The following is a 14,135-nucleotide window of genomic DNA, read 5'->3' as shown; positions in this document are numbered from 1 at the left end:
GGGGGTCATAGTGATTATCAAGGCTAGCTGCCTTTCTGTGCCCTTCCTCGTCTCTGAGTGTCCCCCCTCAGCTGTCAGGCCTCATGCCTTTCCCTCTCCTGCAGTGTCTCTGGCCCTCTCTCTGTCAGTAAGAAGCAGTTCCAGGTGGACTTCTCCTCTGGCCAGAGTCTTCACTTGCTGGGACATGGAATTGCCTGCTCTGGGTTTTAGGAGCCCCTTTGATCATCAGTGTCTGGCTGTGTGTGTTCCTAGTAGACATGGGCACAGTTAAATCCCTCATGAGAAGCGTGTCCTGCACCTTTGAGCACCTGGAGAGCTGGCCCCAGGATTCTACTGCTTTAAAGTGGGCTGGAGTTAAAAGAACCTTTTTTGTGTGTGACAAATGTCTCATAAATTCACCTGATCTCACTGGTCTTCTTTCCCCTGAGCAGGGTTTCTAGTCTCCAAACCTGATGTCATCTCCCAGCTGGAACGAGGGGAAGAGCCGTGGGCTCCAGATCTCCAGGGCTCAGAGGAAAGAGAGATCCTGAGAGGCAGCTGCACAGGTGAGGGATCATTAAACCAACTCAGAATCTGTCATTTCCTGAAGGAAACTGCTGGGATTACCAATAAAGACCTTGTGAGCTCTCTGAGTTCAAGATTGCCCCAAGTAGGTGTCATATCCTCAGGGCAGATAATGTTCATGGCTTCCTACCCATCCTAATTCCTGGCAGTAGCTCCCTTCCCCCTAAGTGTTTGGATGAGACTTGGATGCAGAATTGATCACCTCCTCTCGCCCCTTTGGGGAAGAGTTTGGGGAAATTCAGTCCCTAATTTTTTTTCCTTCTCCAGCTGTTCTCTTGGTTTGTTCTCCCCTTTTCCATTCCTGTATCTGAAGTTTTTCTTTCTCTGTCCCAGCAGGTAATGGGATGGTGAGTGAGACCATAGAGCAGAATCCTCAGCAGGAAGATGATGAACAAGTGGAATCACATGGGGTGTTATTGCAAAGATGCAAGGGGAGTGTGTCCAGGAGCTGTGAGCAGGGAAAAGCCTGTGAGAGTCAGTACATGCCAGAGAAGAGGCAGGGAAACCAGCCAAGGCAGAAAGTTGGTAAATCAGTTAATTATTGGGGAACTCACAAAAGCCTCAAGGAAACCACGGCCCAGCAGAAAATCCTGATGGGAGAGAGAAATAACACATGCGTTGAGTGTGGGAAAAAGCTCAGTAGGCGCTCGAGCCTTATTAGACATCTGAGACTCCATGCAGGAGAGAGCTCCTATGAATGCTGTGAGTGTGGGAAAACCTTCACTCAAAGTTCACACTTTATTAAACATCAGAGGAGCCACAGAGGGGAGAAACCCTACAAATGCTGCGAGTGTGGGAAAACCTTCACTCGGAGCTCTGTCTTTATTAACCATCAGAGAATCCACACAGGGGAGAAACCTTATAAATGCTGTCAGTGTGGGAAAACCTTTGCTCAAAGCTCAAACCTTATTACACATCAGAGGAGCCACTCAGGGGAGAAACCCTATGTATGCTGTGAGTGCGGGAAAACCTTTGCTTGGAACTCAAACCTTACTAGACATCAGAGGATCCACACACAAGAGAAACCCTGCTGTGAATGTGGGAAAACCTTCACTAATAGCTCAACCCTTATTAAACATCAGAGAATCCATACAGGGGAGAAACCCTATGAATGCTATGAGTGCCAGAAAACCTTCACTAAGCCCTCAACCCTTATTGAACATCAGAGGATCCACACAGGGGAGAAACCCTATGAATGCTGTGAGTGTGGGAAAACCTTTGCTTGGCGCTCCACCCTTGTTACACATCAGAGGATCCACAGAGGGGAGAAACCCTATGAATGCTGTGAGTGCGGGAAAACCTTCACTCTGTCTGCAGACCTTATAAGACATCAGAGAATCCACACAGGGGAGAAACCCTATGAATGCTGTGAGTGCGGGAAAACCTTCCCTCAGTGCTCAACCCTTACTGAACATCAGAGGATCCACACAGGGGAGAAACCCTATGAATGCTGTGAGTGTGGGAAAACCTTTGCTTGGAGCTCAAACCTTATTACACACAGGAGGATCCACACAGGGGAGAAACCCTATGAATGCTGTGAGTGCGGGAAAACCTTTGCTCGGAACTCACACCTTAGTAGACATCGGAGAAGCCACACTCAAGAGTGACCATATGGATGCTGTGAGTGCAGGAAAACCTTTTCTAGGAGCTCAAACCTTATTACACATCAGAGTATCCGTAAAGTGTGGGAAATTCTTCTATCAGAACTCAGCCCTTTTTTATCATTAGAGAATCTGCAAGGGAGATAAACACTCTAAAATCCTTGTCTATGGCTGAGGAAAGATTTTTGTTTTCCTTTTGCTAATTCCCACATAGTGAGGTTTAAGGCAGCATTTGTGACATCGTAGTATCTCAGTTGCCCTAGCTGAGTTGTCTGCTTTTCCCTTTTGCAGCTCACCCTTTCTTGGAGTGAATTCCAGGACTGGATTTACACCTAGGCTCAGCATCTTCAGTGCCCACCCTGCCTACAGTTGACCTTCATGTTGCACACAGTTTTAGAGAAGTAAGGCGCCCCTAGAATGCTGGTGCACCTAGGCGTACTACTGTGCCTAATTTGAAATCTGGCCCTGGTGAATCCGACAGTATTTTTCATCAACTTCTTTGTCCTGTATCATGAAAGTGTGTGTCCCTCCAACATGAATGTCCATCAGCCCCAGGTGGGGAAACCAGGAGTGACCTCTACCAGGTACGTGGAGGTTAAATCTACCTGCGCCTTGACTCCACTAGGTTTTCCATGGAGTTAGCTAGATTAAGTTAGTGATCCTGATGTAAAACCACAGCTATTTTTTCAGTAAAGAAAATAGCCCATGTACAGTGGTCAGGGTAATGTAGTAAATTTCCTCACCATCTGACACAACCTCCATCACTTCTCCTAGTCTAACCAAATTAAGAACATCATGTTTATACTTTTCCTCCCACTGCAAAGTGATTGTTAGTCACCAGGTTCCCCACTAGGGACAAATTGTCTCATTCACAGTTGTTCTCACATTGCACTGGTTTGTGCTGAAAAGCAGTTGGGTTTTGTTCCATTTTTCTCATTTTAAATATATTTAAATATAACAAAGACGAGCAGGGATGAGGGGGGAAAGTGTTTTTTCAGCCTCTGTGATACCTGAACAGGTGGTGAGTTAGAGGGAGTCCGACCTTCCGAATTAGCCCAGCAACATTTCCTTTGTTAGAGCCATATAGAATTTATCTTCTACATCTCTGCTACTTAATGTGTCATATGATTTGGGGTTCTCAACCCTCTGCTTGGGGATCACACTTTGTTTTCTTTGATCCCAAAACAGTAATTTAGGGCTGAGATGAATGTGTCACAGACTTGGAAGGGGAATTTGAATGGATCTCAAACGCAGTGAGATCATTTGGAGTTTAAATCCCAGTTTCCAACTGTTGGCAAAGCCTGTTAGAGTCATAGAATCATAGAACTGGAAGGGACCTCAAGAGTCATCTAGTCCAGACCTCTGCAGTCAAGGCAGGACTAAGTATTATCTAGATTAGACCATCCCTGACAGGTGTTTGCCCAACCTGCTCTTAAAAATCCTCAATGATGGAGATTCTACAACCTCCCTAGGCAATTTATTCCAGTGCTTAACCACACTGACCGTTAGGAAGTTTTTCCTAATATCCAACCCAAACCGCCCTTGCTGCAGTTTATCCCGTTGCTTCTTATCCTATCCTCAGAGGTTAAGAAGAACAATTTTTCTCCCTCCTCCTTGTAACGTTTTATGTATTTGAAAACCGTTATCATGTCCCCTCTTAATCTTCTCTTCTCCAGATTAAACAAACCTATTTTTTTCAATCTTCCTTCACAGGTCATGTTTTCTAGACCTTTAATCATTTTTGTTGCTCTTCTCTGGACTTTCTCCAATTTGTCCACATCTTTCCTGAAATGTGGCACCCAGAACTGGGCACAATACTCCAGTTGAGGCCTTATCAGTGTGGAGTAGAGCGGAAGAATAACTTCTCGTGTCTTGCTTACAATACTCCTGCTACTACATCCAAGAAAGATGTTTGCTTTTTTTGCAACAGTTTTTCACTGTTGACTCATATTTAGCTTGTGATCAACTATGACCCCCAGGTCCCTTTCCGCAGTGCTCCTTCCTTGGCAGTCATTTCCCATTTTGTATGTGTGCAACTGATTGTTCCTTCCTAAGTGGAGGACTTTCCATTTGTCCTTATTGAATTTCATCCTATTTACTTCAGACCATTTCTCCAGTTTCTCCAGATCATTTTGAATTATAATCCTGTCCTCCAAAGCACTTGCAACCCCTCCCATCTTGGTATTGTCCACAAACTTTATAAGTGTACTCTGTATGCCATTATCTAAATCATTGATGAAGATATTGAACCGATCCTTGCAGGACCCCACTCGTTATGCCCTTCCAGAATGACTGTGAACCACTGATAACTACTCTCTGGGAACGATTTTCCAACCTTATGCACTCATCTTATAGTAGCTCCATGAAGGTTGTATTTCCCTAGTTTGTTTACGAGAAGGTCATGCGAGACAGTATCAAAAGCCTTACTAAAGTCAAGATATACCACATCTACTGCTTCCCCCCTTTGCTCCATTATCTTTCTGGGTACAGAAGTTAAGCTGACTGGTCTGTAATTCCCTGGGTTGTCCTTTTTTCCCTTTTCATAGGTGGGCATTAGATTTGCCCTTTTCCAGTCTTCTGGAATGTCTCCTGTTTTCCATGACCTTTCAAAGATAATTGCTAATGGCTCAGATATCTCCTCAGTCAGTTCCTTGAGTATTCTAGGATGCATTTCATCAGGCCCTGGTGATTTGAAGACATCTAACTTGTCTAAGTAATTTTTGACTTGTTCTTTCCCTTTTCAGACTTTTTAGTGGGGGAGGGATAGCTCAGTGGTTTGAGCATTGGCCTGCTACACTCAGGGTTGCAAGTTCAATCCTTGAGGGGGCCATTTAGGGAACTGGGGTAAAAATCTGTCTGGGGATTGGTCCTGCTTTAAGCAGGGGGTTGGACTAGATGACCTTCTGAGGTCCCTTCCAACCCTAATCTTCTATGATCCTACCTCATTTTCACTGGCATTCACTGTTAGACATCCAATCGCCACCAACCTGTTGTAGGACTTTTCCTACTGGGATGGGATTGTTTGCAGATGGGAAGGTTGGCTGTTTTTTTTCCCATTACAATGATGCTAGAACTTTTGTAAATAATAAGGCTCTGTAGTGAAGCAGATTTGAACGGATCAGAGGAGGATGCAATGGGAGAATTTCTTGTCCTGATTCTGTCTCATCACATTTAACCTGCTCTGGAATTTCTAGTTATATGAAACTGGATGTATCTTATACCTCTCTGTTGTTACCCCAAAATTTGGATCCAAGGCACCCCAATAATGGCTTGCCTATAACTGAAAACCATTTGTCAATTTGGCCTGTCTCAATGCATAGCAGGAGGTGGCCCGCCTTAGAGGAATTGCCCAGGTTTTACCAGGGACTTTGTCTCTGACCCTCAGAGGACTCCCCAGAAAAGACTAGTTCTGTTAATCCATGAGAGGACATGGATATAGCCTTCCACTCAAAGGATTGATGTTCAAGCAGTAATTCTTCGAAAACAAAGTAACATTTATTTAAAGGAAGAACGCACTGTGATACATAACACATAGCACAGTGGCATTGCATTTAGAAATCATATAGTAAGGTGATGCAATAGACTACACAAACCACATAGCAGATTCAATGTTGCACAGCACGGTGCACAATGACCCCTTATACATATGTACAAAACAACATTACAATATCTACACATTGAATGACCACCAGCCAGTCACAAACTGTGCTTCTGATCCCAGCCCCCTTTATTGCATTCCAGTTCTCTGACTCCCAATCAGCACCTAGGTCCAGTACAGTGAGAAGTTATTTAAAAACTTTTTTCACTATACAAAATGTTTTTCTGAACCCCAAAGGGCCAGCCACATTGCCAGGTCAATATTAGGTTGGACCTTACCCAAAATACCATGGTGCCAGCCAATCCTTTAGTAACGAAAACTAAAGGTTTATTATAAAAGAAAGAGTTGTTAAATGGTTAAAGCACTCAGATATGTACAATGACTTTAGAGTCCATGTATCGGGTTCTTAGCAGTATTGGTGAGTTGCTGGCTTGAAAGTCCCTCTGGAAGACATCCACAGCTTGGATGGGTCATTCAGTCCTGTGTTCAGTGCTTCAGTTTGTAGAGAAGTTCCAGAGGTAGGAAGCAGGATTGAAGACAAAATGGAGACGATGCAGCTGCCCTTTATATTCCTTTTGCCATGTGGCTTGTACTTCCTGTGTCCCAAACACAAGCTTCACAGCATATCTCATGGAAAAGCCTTGGAGTTCTTTCCACCAGCCTGCCCCTACATGCCTCGCTGATTCATAAGGTGTATCCTCTGGCTCCTTTCCATGATTTCATTGTACTGCTGATGACACTTGATGGGACATCGAACAGGCTAGGCAGTGCTGATGCCAATCTGTCTGGTGATTTCACAGCTCAAGTTTGGAAATACAACTATACTATATATATCTATAACTCACAATTCAAAGGTGATACAAACATATAAATAAGATTATCACATTTGGCAAATTGTAACATTTTTTCACAGATATCTTACATGGCATATTTGGTAAGATTCCTTGCAATTTTATAATATTGGTATCAACAATATCATAAAGTGTCTCCCATATTCCATTCAGCATCATACCCCACCACGCAAAATTGATGCAGAAAGTGGTGTCCCTAGACACTGCTGAATGCATCATAGGAATTTTCCATTCTTAGTTTGAATTACTACAGCTTCTAACCCAATATTAGATGTATCACTGTATAACAGAAATGGTTTATCAAAATCATGTGTGACTGAATCAGGCTCTTTATATAAAGCTTCTTTCATTTTCTGAACATTTTTCTCATCTGATGTTGCTCTAATATAGACATGAATGGTCTCAAGGTGGAATTACCTTGGCATTTAGTCATGACAGCAATGTGGTAGTGGGCCTCAATTTCCCTCTTCATCAGCAAATTATGTTTGTAATGGCTTTCCTGCTGTGAAAAGCTCTAAAATTGCTTACAAGTATCAGCTGTAACGTTTCACTATTATAAGGCTTTCTAGCATAGATACAGCATGACCATACAGGCCTTGGAAACTATGTGTTTTTTCAGGTACCATTCCCAATATGTTTAAAGGCTTTTCATCAAGGTCATACACATTGTATCTTCATACACGAGTTGACATCAAAATCAAATACATGAAAAAGCTTAACCTTAACAGTAACACCAAATTTGTTTAAATTAAGTAGTCAGTGTTTGTAAGTATCTTGGTCATACGATGCCTTTTGTTTCACCGAATCCCTTGGCTGGCCAGGTGTATCCTCTATGCTGATAGCTATGGGCAGATGTAACGCATTGCTAGAAAGGGTTAAACATTCTGTGAAATAAATAACCCTCAAAAGACACGTGGGGAGATAATGTTTTTGTTTTTGTGTATTTACATATGTATGAATGGGGTCAACAGTGTAATCAACAGTCGCTGTCTATGCTGTATTTGGATAATTCAGAGGTCAAAAGAACATCCTATCATTTAAATGAATTGTAAACATGGGATATCTCGGTATTCATCTGTCTTTGAAATGTACTGTGAATGTTGGAGGAACAAGCAAATGGCCTTATGTTAATTTGTATAGCTAAGTACCGGTGCTGGACCTCCTACAAAGTCATCCTAATTACATTTTGTTCCCTGAAGAACTCCAACTTGTCAAAAGACATGAAATTGTAGAAAAGAGCCTTGGGTCCTGATTCTGTCATCTCAGATCTGCTTAGGCTTCATCAGGGGAAGTTTGAGTCACAAGACTGAGGTCCCAGTTATGCCGGTACGCCCTGAATATGAGGTTTGGACATTAAACTATAATCTATGAACTATTTCTGAAAGAACTCTTTGGAGCTACAAAGCTCACCATCTCTGCTATGAATCTGAACCTCAGTGAATTGAACTCTGTCTGTATATATATTGATCTTTTAACCATACTCTCTCTTTTGTTTTTTAATAAATTTTAGTTTAGTTAATAAGAATTGGCTGTAGCATGTATTTGGGTAGGATCTGAAACATTCATTAACCTGGGTGGTAATGTGTCCAATTCTTTGGGATTGGTAGAACCTTTTCTTTTATATGATGAAATAAGATTTACAGAAATTGTCATCATATTTAATGTGGGTACCTGGATGGAGGCCTAAGGCTGGATCACTTTAAGGAAACTGTGTTGTTTGGACTTCTGAGTAATGATTGAGGTAATAAAGAAGCTCTTTTATGCTGGCTTGGTAAATCTAAGTATTGAAATACTCACCAGCTTTATGGTGATTGTCTGCCCCATTCTTTGCAGTTCATCCTAATTGAGTGACCACAGTTGGAGTAGTCAGTGTTTGTAAGTATCTTGGTCATATGCTAATAGCTATGGGCAGATCTTCCCTCTCCCTTGTCAGCCAGGTAGTTTGTATCTTTCCAGACAGTAGCTTTCAGATTCCCATCATTGTGCATACCTCAAAATTTTATTTCTCTTTTTAGAGTTGACTCATTCTTCCCATCAGCAGGATTGGGTCCTTCCCCCTCCCTCCCCATCATTCTCTTATAAGATTGAAATCTGAACCTCCCTGCTTACAGGAATCCCTTTGCTGGCTAGGTGTGTCCACAAATTGCAGCCCCGCTGCAGTATGAACATCTACACAGACACTTGCTTACATGCCTGCTTTTGGATCGACCACCAACAGCATCTTAGTGACTGGACTCTGTTTTATTACAGGGACATAATCAATTCCTACCAACCAGTCAGAATCAGAATTCTGCTTACTTTCCACTTTCAACTCTTGGTTCCACATAGGAACATAAGAACAGCCGTACCGGGTCAGACCAAAGGTCCATCTAGCCCAGTATCCTGTCTACTGACAGTAGCCAATACCAGGTGCCCTAGAGGGAGTGAACCTAACAGGTAATGATCAAGTGATCTCTCTCCTGCCATCCAGCTCCATCCTCTGACAAACAGACTAGTGACACCATTCCTTACCCATCCTGGCTAATAGCCATTTATGGACTTCACCATGAATTTATCCAGTTCTCTTTTAAACGCTGTTATAGTCCTAGCCTTCACAACCTCCTCAGGTAAGGAGTTCTACAAGTTGACTGTGTGCTGCGTGAAGAAGAACTTCCTTTTATTTGTTTTAAACCTACTGCCTATTAATTTCATTTGGTGACCCCTAGTTCTTGTATTATGGGAATAAGTAAATAACTTTTGCTTATCCACTTTCTCAACATCACTCATGATTTTATATACCTTTATCATATCCGCCGTTAGTCTTCTCTTTTCCAAGCTGAAAAGTCCTAGCCTCTTTAATCTTCCTCATATGGGACCCTCTCCAAACCCCTAATCATTTTAGTTGCCCTTTTCTGAACCTTTTCTAGTGCCAGTAAATCTTTTTTGAGATGAGGAGACCACATCTGTATGCAATATTCAAGGTGTGGGCGTACAATGGATTTATATAAGGGCAATAATATAGTCTCAGTCTTATTCTCTATCCCCTTTTTAATGATTCTTAACATCTTGTTTGCTTTTTTGACCGCCTCTGCACACTGTATAGACATCTTCAGAGAACTATCCACGATGACGCCAACAGATGTGCCTAAGCCCACTAGGGTACTATAGGACATATTCAAAGGGTCTAGGGATGAGCCTCTGTCTGCTCCCCCTTGCATCCTTGAGGGTTCACCCATCAGATGCTTCTGCTCTGAAAAACCAGTAACCAAATCTAGATCCTGAACAGCTACAAATTCTTTCAACACGCCAGTTATGTCCAGAACCACTTTTAGCACATTAGGAGGATTGTCCCATAACTGCCTTTCAGGCAAGTTGCTAAACTCCATGTTTAAAGGATTAGATGCATTGTCTTCCCCTTGCAGCTTTCCTCACTGGCAATATGCAGGTTACAACACACAAGCTTAGAAACACTTCTTTCCTGGGATTCAGTTGAGTCCAGAACCAACTCTGGGACAACTGACAAATTCACAACCAGCATAAGCTGAGAGGCACTTTCTGTCAGCTCCACAGCCAAAGGAATGGAGACAGACTTTCCCTCAGCAGGCATGCTGCTAGTCTCAACATACAAAAAATTGCCTCCTTGTTAGGACAGGCTCCCACCCCATTCACAGACAGCCTGTGTAGACTTTGGCCACATCTCACAGGCACTCAGCGGATTCAGCCATAAGTGCCGGGGGCTGGACTTGATGGCCTCTTGAGGTCCCTTCCAGTCCTTTTTATTTCAGAAAGTTGAAAAAGCTAGGGGGGGGAAGCTGTTCTAGACTTGATTTTAACAAATAGGGAGGAGTTCGAGAATTTGAAAGTAGAAGGCAGCTTGGGTGAAAGTGATCATGAAATCATAGAGTTCACAATTCTAAGCGAACAGGGGCTAAGCAAACAGGGGCTGCTAACAGGGAGCTTGCTAACAGGGGCTTGCTAACAGGGAGTTTCGCAACTTTATAAACTTTATAAAGCCGCGCACAAGCGACCAGGGGCTGCTAACAGGGAGTTTCGCAAGGGAGTTCTCCAGGTGAAGGAGGAGCTAATACAGCATCTGTGGGGTAAGTGACTGACTGTAGTGTGTGTTTGTGTTTGGGGGTTACTTGCTGTGTGCTGAGCTTGTGTTTGTCAGTCTGTTTGGTTGTTTGAGGGACCGTGTACTCTGGCTGGCAGTTGGAGGCAGGTTTGAAAGCTCGAAGCCTCTGGTAATTGGCTGAGCCTTAATCAGTGGGCGGGGCATTCACTCAGGCCAGGGCTTTATAAAGCCGCGCACAAGCGACCAGGGGCTGCTAACAGGGAGTTTCGCAAGGGAGTTTAGAAGGGGAGTGGGAAGGGAGTGGGAGCCCCTTGCCAGCCCTAACCCCTTCCCCGTGGCCCCCCCCTAAAACCTATAAACCGAACCACATTCCAAAACTACTTTCCGTAAACCACCCTTTCACTAACTAGGAGACAATGCAGGCAGAAGCCCAGCAGCAGAGTGGGGGCTATCCAGTTTATTGCGCTGACTGTCGCATGTATGATTACCTGCCCTGTGGGCGGGTGGCATATGTGTGCAGTCGGTGCAAGGAGCTCCTGGCCCTCAGAGACCATGTACGGACTTTGGAGGCCAGGGTGGCGGAACTGGAAGAGGTGAGAGAGGCAGAGAGGTATGTTGATGAGGCTTTCCGGGACACTGTAGAATTGTCCCACTTCCACTTAGACAGCTCCTGTGCTGTTGAGGAGGAAGAAGGGCCCAGGGAAGTAGAGCAGTCGATGGGAGCAGAGGGAAACCTTCCCGTAGTTGGGACCCTCCTTCCAGATGGTGCTGGGGTTGCCTCTCGCACTGAGGTTGCCTCTCCGGGGGAGGGAACTCCAGTTTCTAGGAAAAGGCAGGTGTTAGTAATGGGAGATTCGATTATTAGAAATGTAGATAGCTGGGTCTGTGATGACCGGGAGAACCGTATGGTGACTTGCCTGCCTGGTGCGAAGGTTGCGGATCTCTCGAGGCATCTAGATAGACTTATGTGTAGTGCTGGGGAGGAGCCGGTGGTCGTGGTACATGTAGGTACCAATGACATAGGGAAGGGTAGGAGAGATGTCCTGGAAGCCAAATTTAGGCTGCTAGGGAAGAGACTGAAATCCAGGACCTCTATGGTGGCATTTTCAGAAATGCTCCCAGTTCCACGCGCAGGGCCGGGTAGGCAGGCAGAGCTTCAGAGTCTCAATGCGTGGATGAGACGATGGTGTAGAGAGGAGGGGTTCACATTCATTAGGAACTGGGGAAACTTCTGGGATGGGAGGAGCCTATACAGGAGAGATGGGCTCCACCTAAACCAAAGTGGAACCAGACTGCTGGCACTAAACATTAAAAAGGTTGTAGAGCAGTTTTTAAACTAGGAGATGGGGGAAAGCCGACTGCTGCAGAGGAGCGTGTGGATCGGACACAGACTTCTCTTAGGGGAGAGTCTGATGATAGAGAATCTCCAGGTTATAGTCAGGAGCAGAGGACTGAGAAGTATAATGTAAGGGCCGGATCAGATGATAAACAGTCACATAAAAAAGAATCTGGCACATCAGAAAAAGGCAGGCTAATAAACAGGGACAAGTTTTTAAAGTGCTTGTACACAAATGCCAGAAGTCTAAATAAGAAGATGGGTGAACTAGAGTGCCTTGTGATAAAGGAGGATATAGATATAATACGCATCACAGAAACCTGGTGGACTGAGAGCAATCAATGGGACACAATCATTCCGGGGTACAAAATATATCGGAAGGACAGAACAGGCCGTGCAGGGGGGAGGAGTGGCACTATATGTTAAAGAAAGTGTAGATTCAAATGAAGTAAAAATCTTAAGCGAATCCACAGGTTCCATAGAGTCTCTATGGATAGAAATTTCATGCTCTAGTAAAAATATAACAGTAGGGATCTATTATCGACCACCTGACCAGGACAGTAATAGTGATGATGAAATGCTAAGGGAAATTAGAGAGGCTATCAAAATTAAGAACCCAATAATAGTGGGGGATTTCAATTATCCCATATTGACTGGGAACATTTCACTTCAGGACGAAATGCAGAGATAAAATTTCTCGATACTTTAAATGACTGCTTCATGGAGCAGCTGGTACGGGAACCCACAAGGGGAGAGGCAACTCTAGATTTAATCCTGAGTGGAGCGCAGGAGCTGGTCCAAGAGGTAACTATAGAAGGACCGCTTGGAAATAGTGACCATAATACAATAGCATTCAACATCCCTGTGGTGGGAAGAACATCTCAACTGCCCAACACTGTGGCCTTTAATTTCAAAAGGGGGAACTATACAAAAATGAGGGGGTTAGTTAGACAAACGTTAAAAGGTACAGTGACTAAAGTGAAATCCCTGCAAGTTGCGTGGGCCCTTTTTAAAGACACCATAATAGAGGCCCAACTTCAATGTATACCCCAAATTAAGAAAAACAGTAAAAGAACTAAAAAAGAGCCACCGTGGCTTAACAACCATGTAAAAGAAGCAGTGAGAGATAAAAAGACTTCCTTTAAAAAGTGGAAGTCAAATCCTAGTGAGGCAAATAGAAAGGAGCACAAACGCTGCCAACTTAAGTGCAAGAGTGTAATAAGAAAAGCCAAAGAGGAGTTTGAAGAACGGCTAGCCAAAAACTCCAAAGGTAATAACAAAATGTTTTTTAAGTATATCAGAAGCAGGAAGCCTGCTAAACAACCAGTGGGGCCCCTTGACGATGAAAATACAAAAGGAGCGCTTAAAGATGATAAAGTCATTGCGGAGAAACTAAATGGATTCTTTGCTTCAGTCTTCACGGCTGAGGATGTTAGGGAGATTCCCAAACCTGAGCTGGCTTTTGTAGGTGACAAATCTGAGGAACTGTCACAGATTGAAGTGTCACTAGAGGAGGTTTTGGAGTTAATTGATAAACTCAACATTAACAAGTCACCGGGACCAGATGGCATTCACCCAAGAGTTCTGAAAGAACTCAAATGTGAAGTTGCGGAACTATTAACTAAGGTTTGTAACCTGTCCTTTAAATCGGCTTCGGTACCCAATGACTGGAAGTTAGCTAATGTAACGCCAATATTTAAAAAGGGCTCTAGGGGTGATCCCGGCAATTACAGACCGGTAAGTCTAACGTCGGTACCGGGCAAATTAGTTGAAACAATAGTAAAGAATAAAATTGTCAGACACATAGAAAAACATAAACTCTTGAGCAATAGTCAACAACAAGGGAAATCGTGTCTTACTAATCTATTAGAGTTCTTTGAAGGGGGTCAACAAACATGTGGACAAGGGGGATCCGGTGGACATAGTGTACTTAGATTTCCAGAAAGCCTTTGACAAGGTCCCTCACCAAAGGCTCTTACGTAAATTAAGCTGTCATGGGATAAAAGGAAAGGTCCTTTCATGGATTGAGAACTGGTTAAAGGACAGGGAACAAAGGGTAGGAATTAATGGTAAATTCTCAGAATGGAGAGGGGTAACTAGTGGTGTTCCCCAAGGGTCAGTCCTAGGACCA

General features: G+C 43.7%; 2 protein-coding genes across 2 annotated transcripts in view; both read left to right on the top strand.

The window, feature by feature from the left end:
* The first annotated feature begins 496 nt into the window (after positions 1-496).
* On the top strand, positions 497-3,569 carry LOC123367171 (zinc finger protein 501-like). Its single transcript, XM_045011255.1, has 2 exons — positions 497-545; positions 898-3,569. The coding sequence occupies exon 2, from the start codon at positions 909-911 to the stop codon at positions 2,169-2,171; it is 1,263 nt and encodes a 420-aa protein (XP_044867190.1). The 5' UTR covers positions 497-545; positions 898-908; the 3' UTR covers positions 2,172-3,569.
* LOC123366039 (general transcription factor 3C polypeptide 2-like) overlaps positions 2,700-14,135 on the top strand; it is a 38,315-nt gene continuing 26,879 nt past the window's right edge. The window contains exon 1 of the mRNA XM_045009128.1: positions 2,700-2,749. Coding sequence (XP_044865063.1) covers positions 2,700-2,749 — 50 coding nt within the window. The remainder of the gene's footprint in view (positions 2,750-14,135) is intronic.

Source organism: Mauremys mutica, chromosome 3, assembly GCF_020497125.1.
Source record: "Mauremys mutica isolate MM-2020 ecotype Southern chromosome 3, ASM2049712v1, whole genome shotgun sequence".
Lineage (NCBI taxonomy): Eukaryota > Metazoa > Chordata > Testudines > Geoemydidae > Mauremys > Mauremys mutica.
This window is presented reverse-complemented; position numbering and strand designations above follow the sequence as displayed.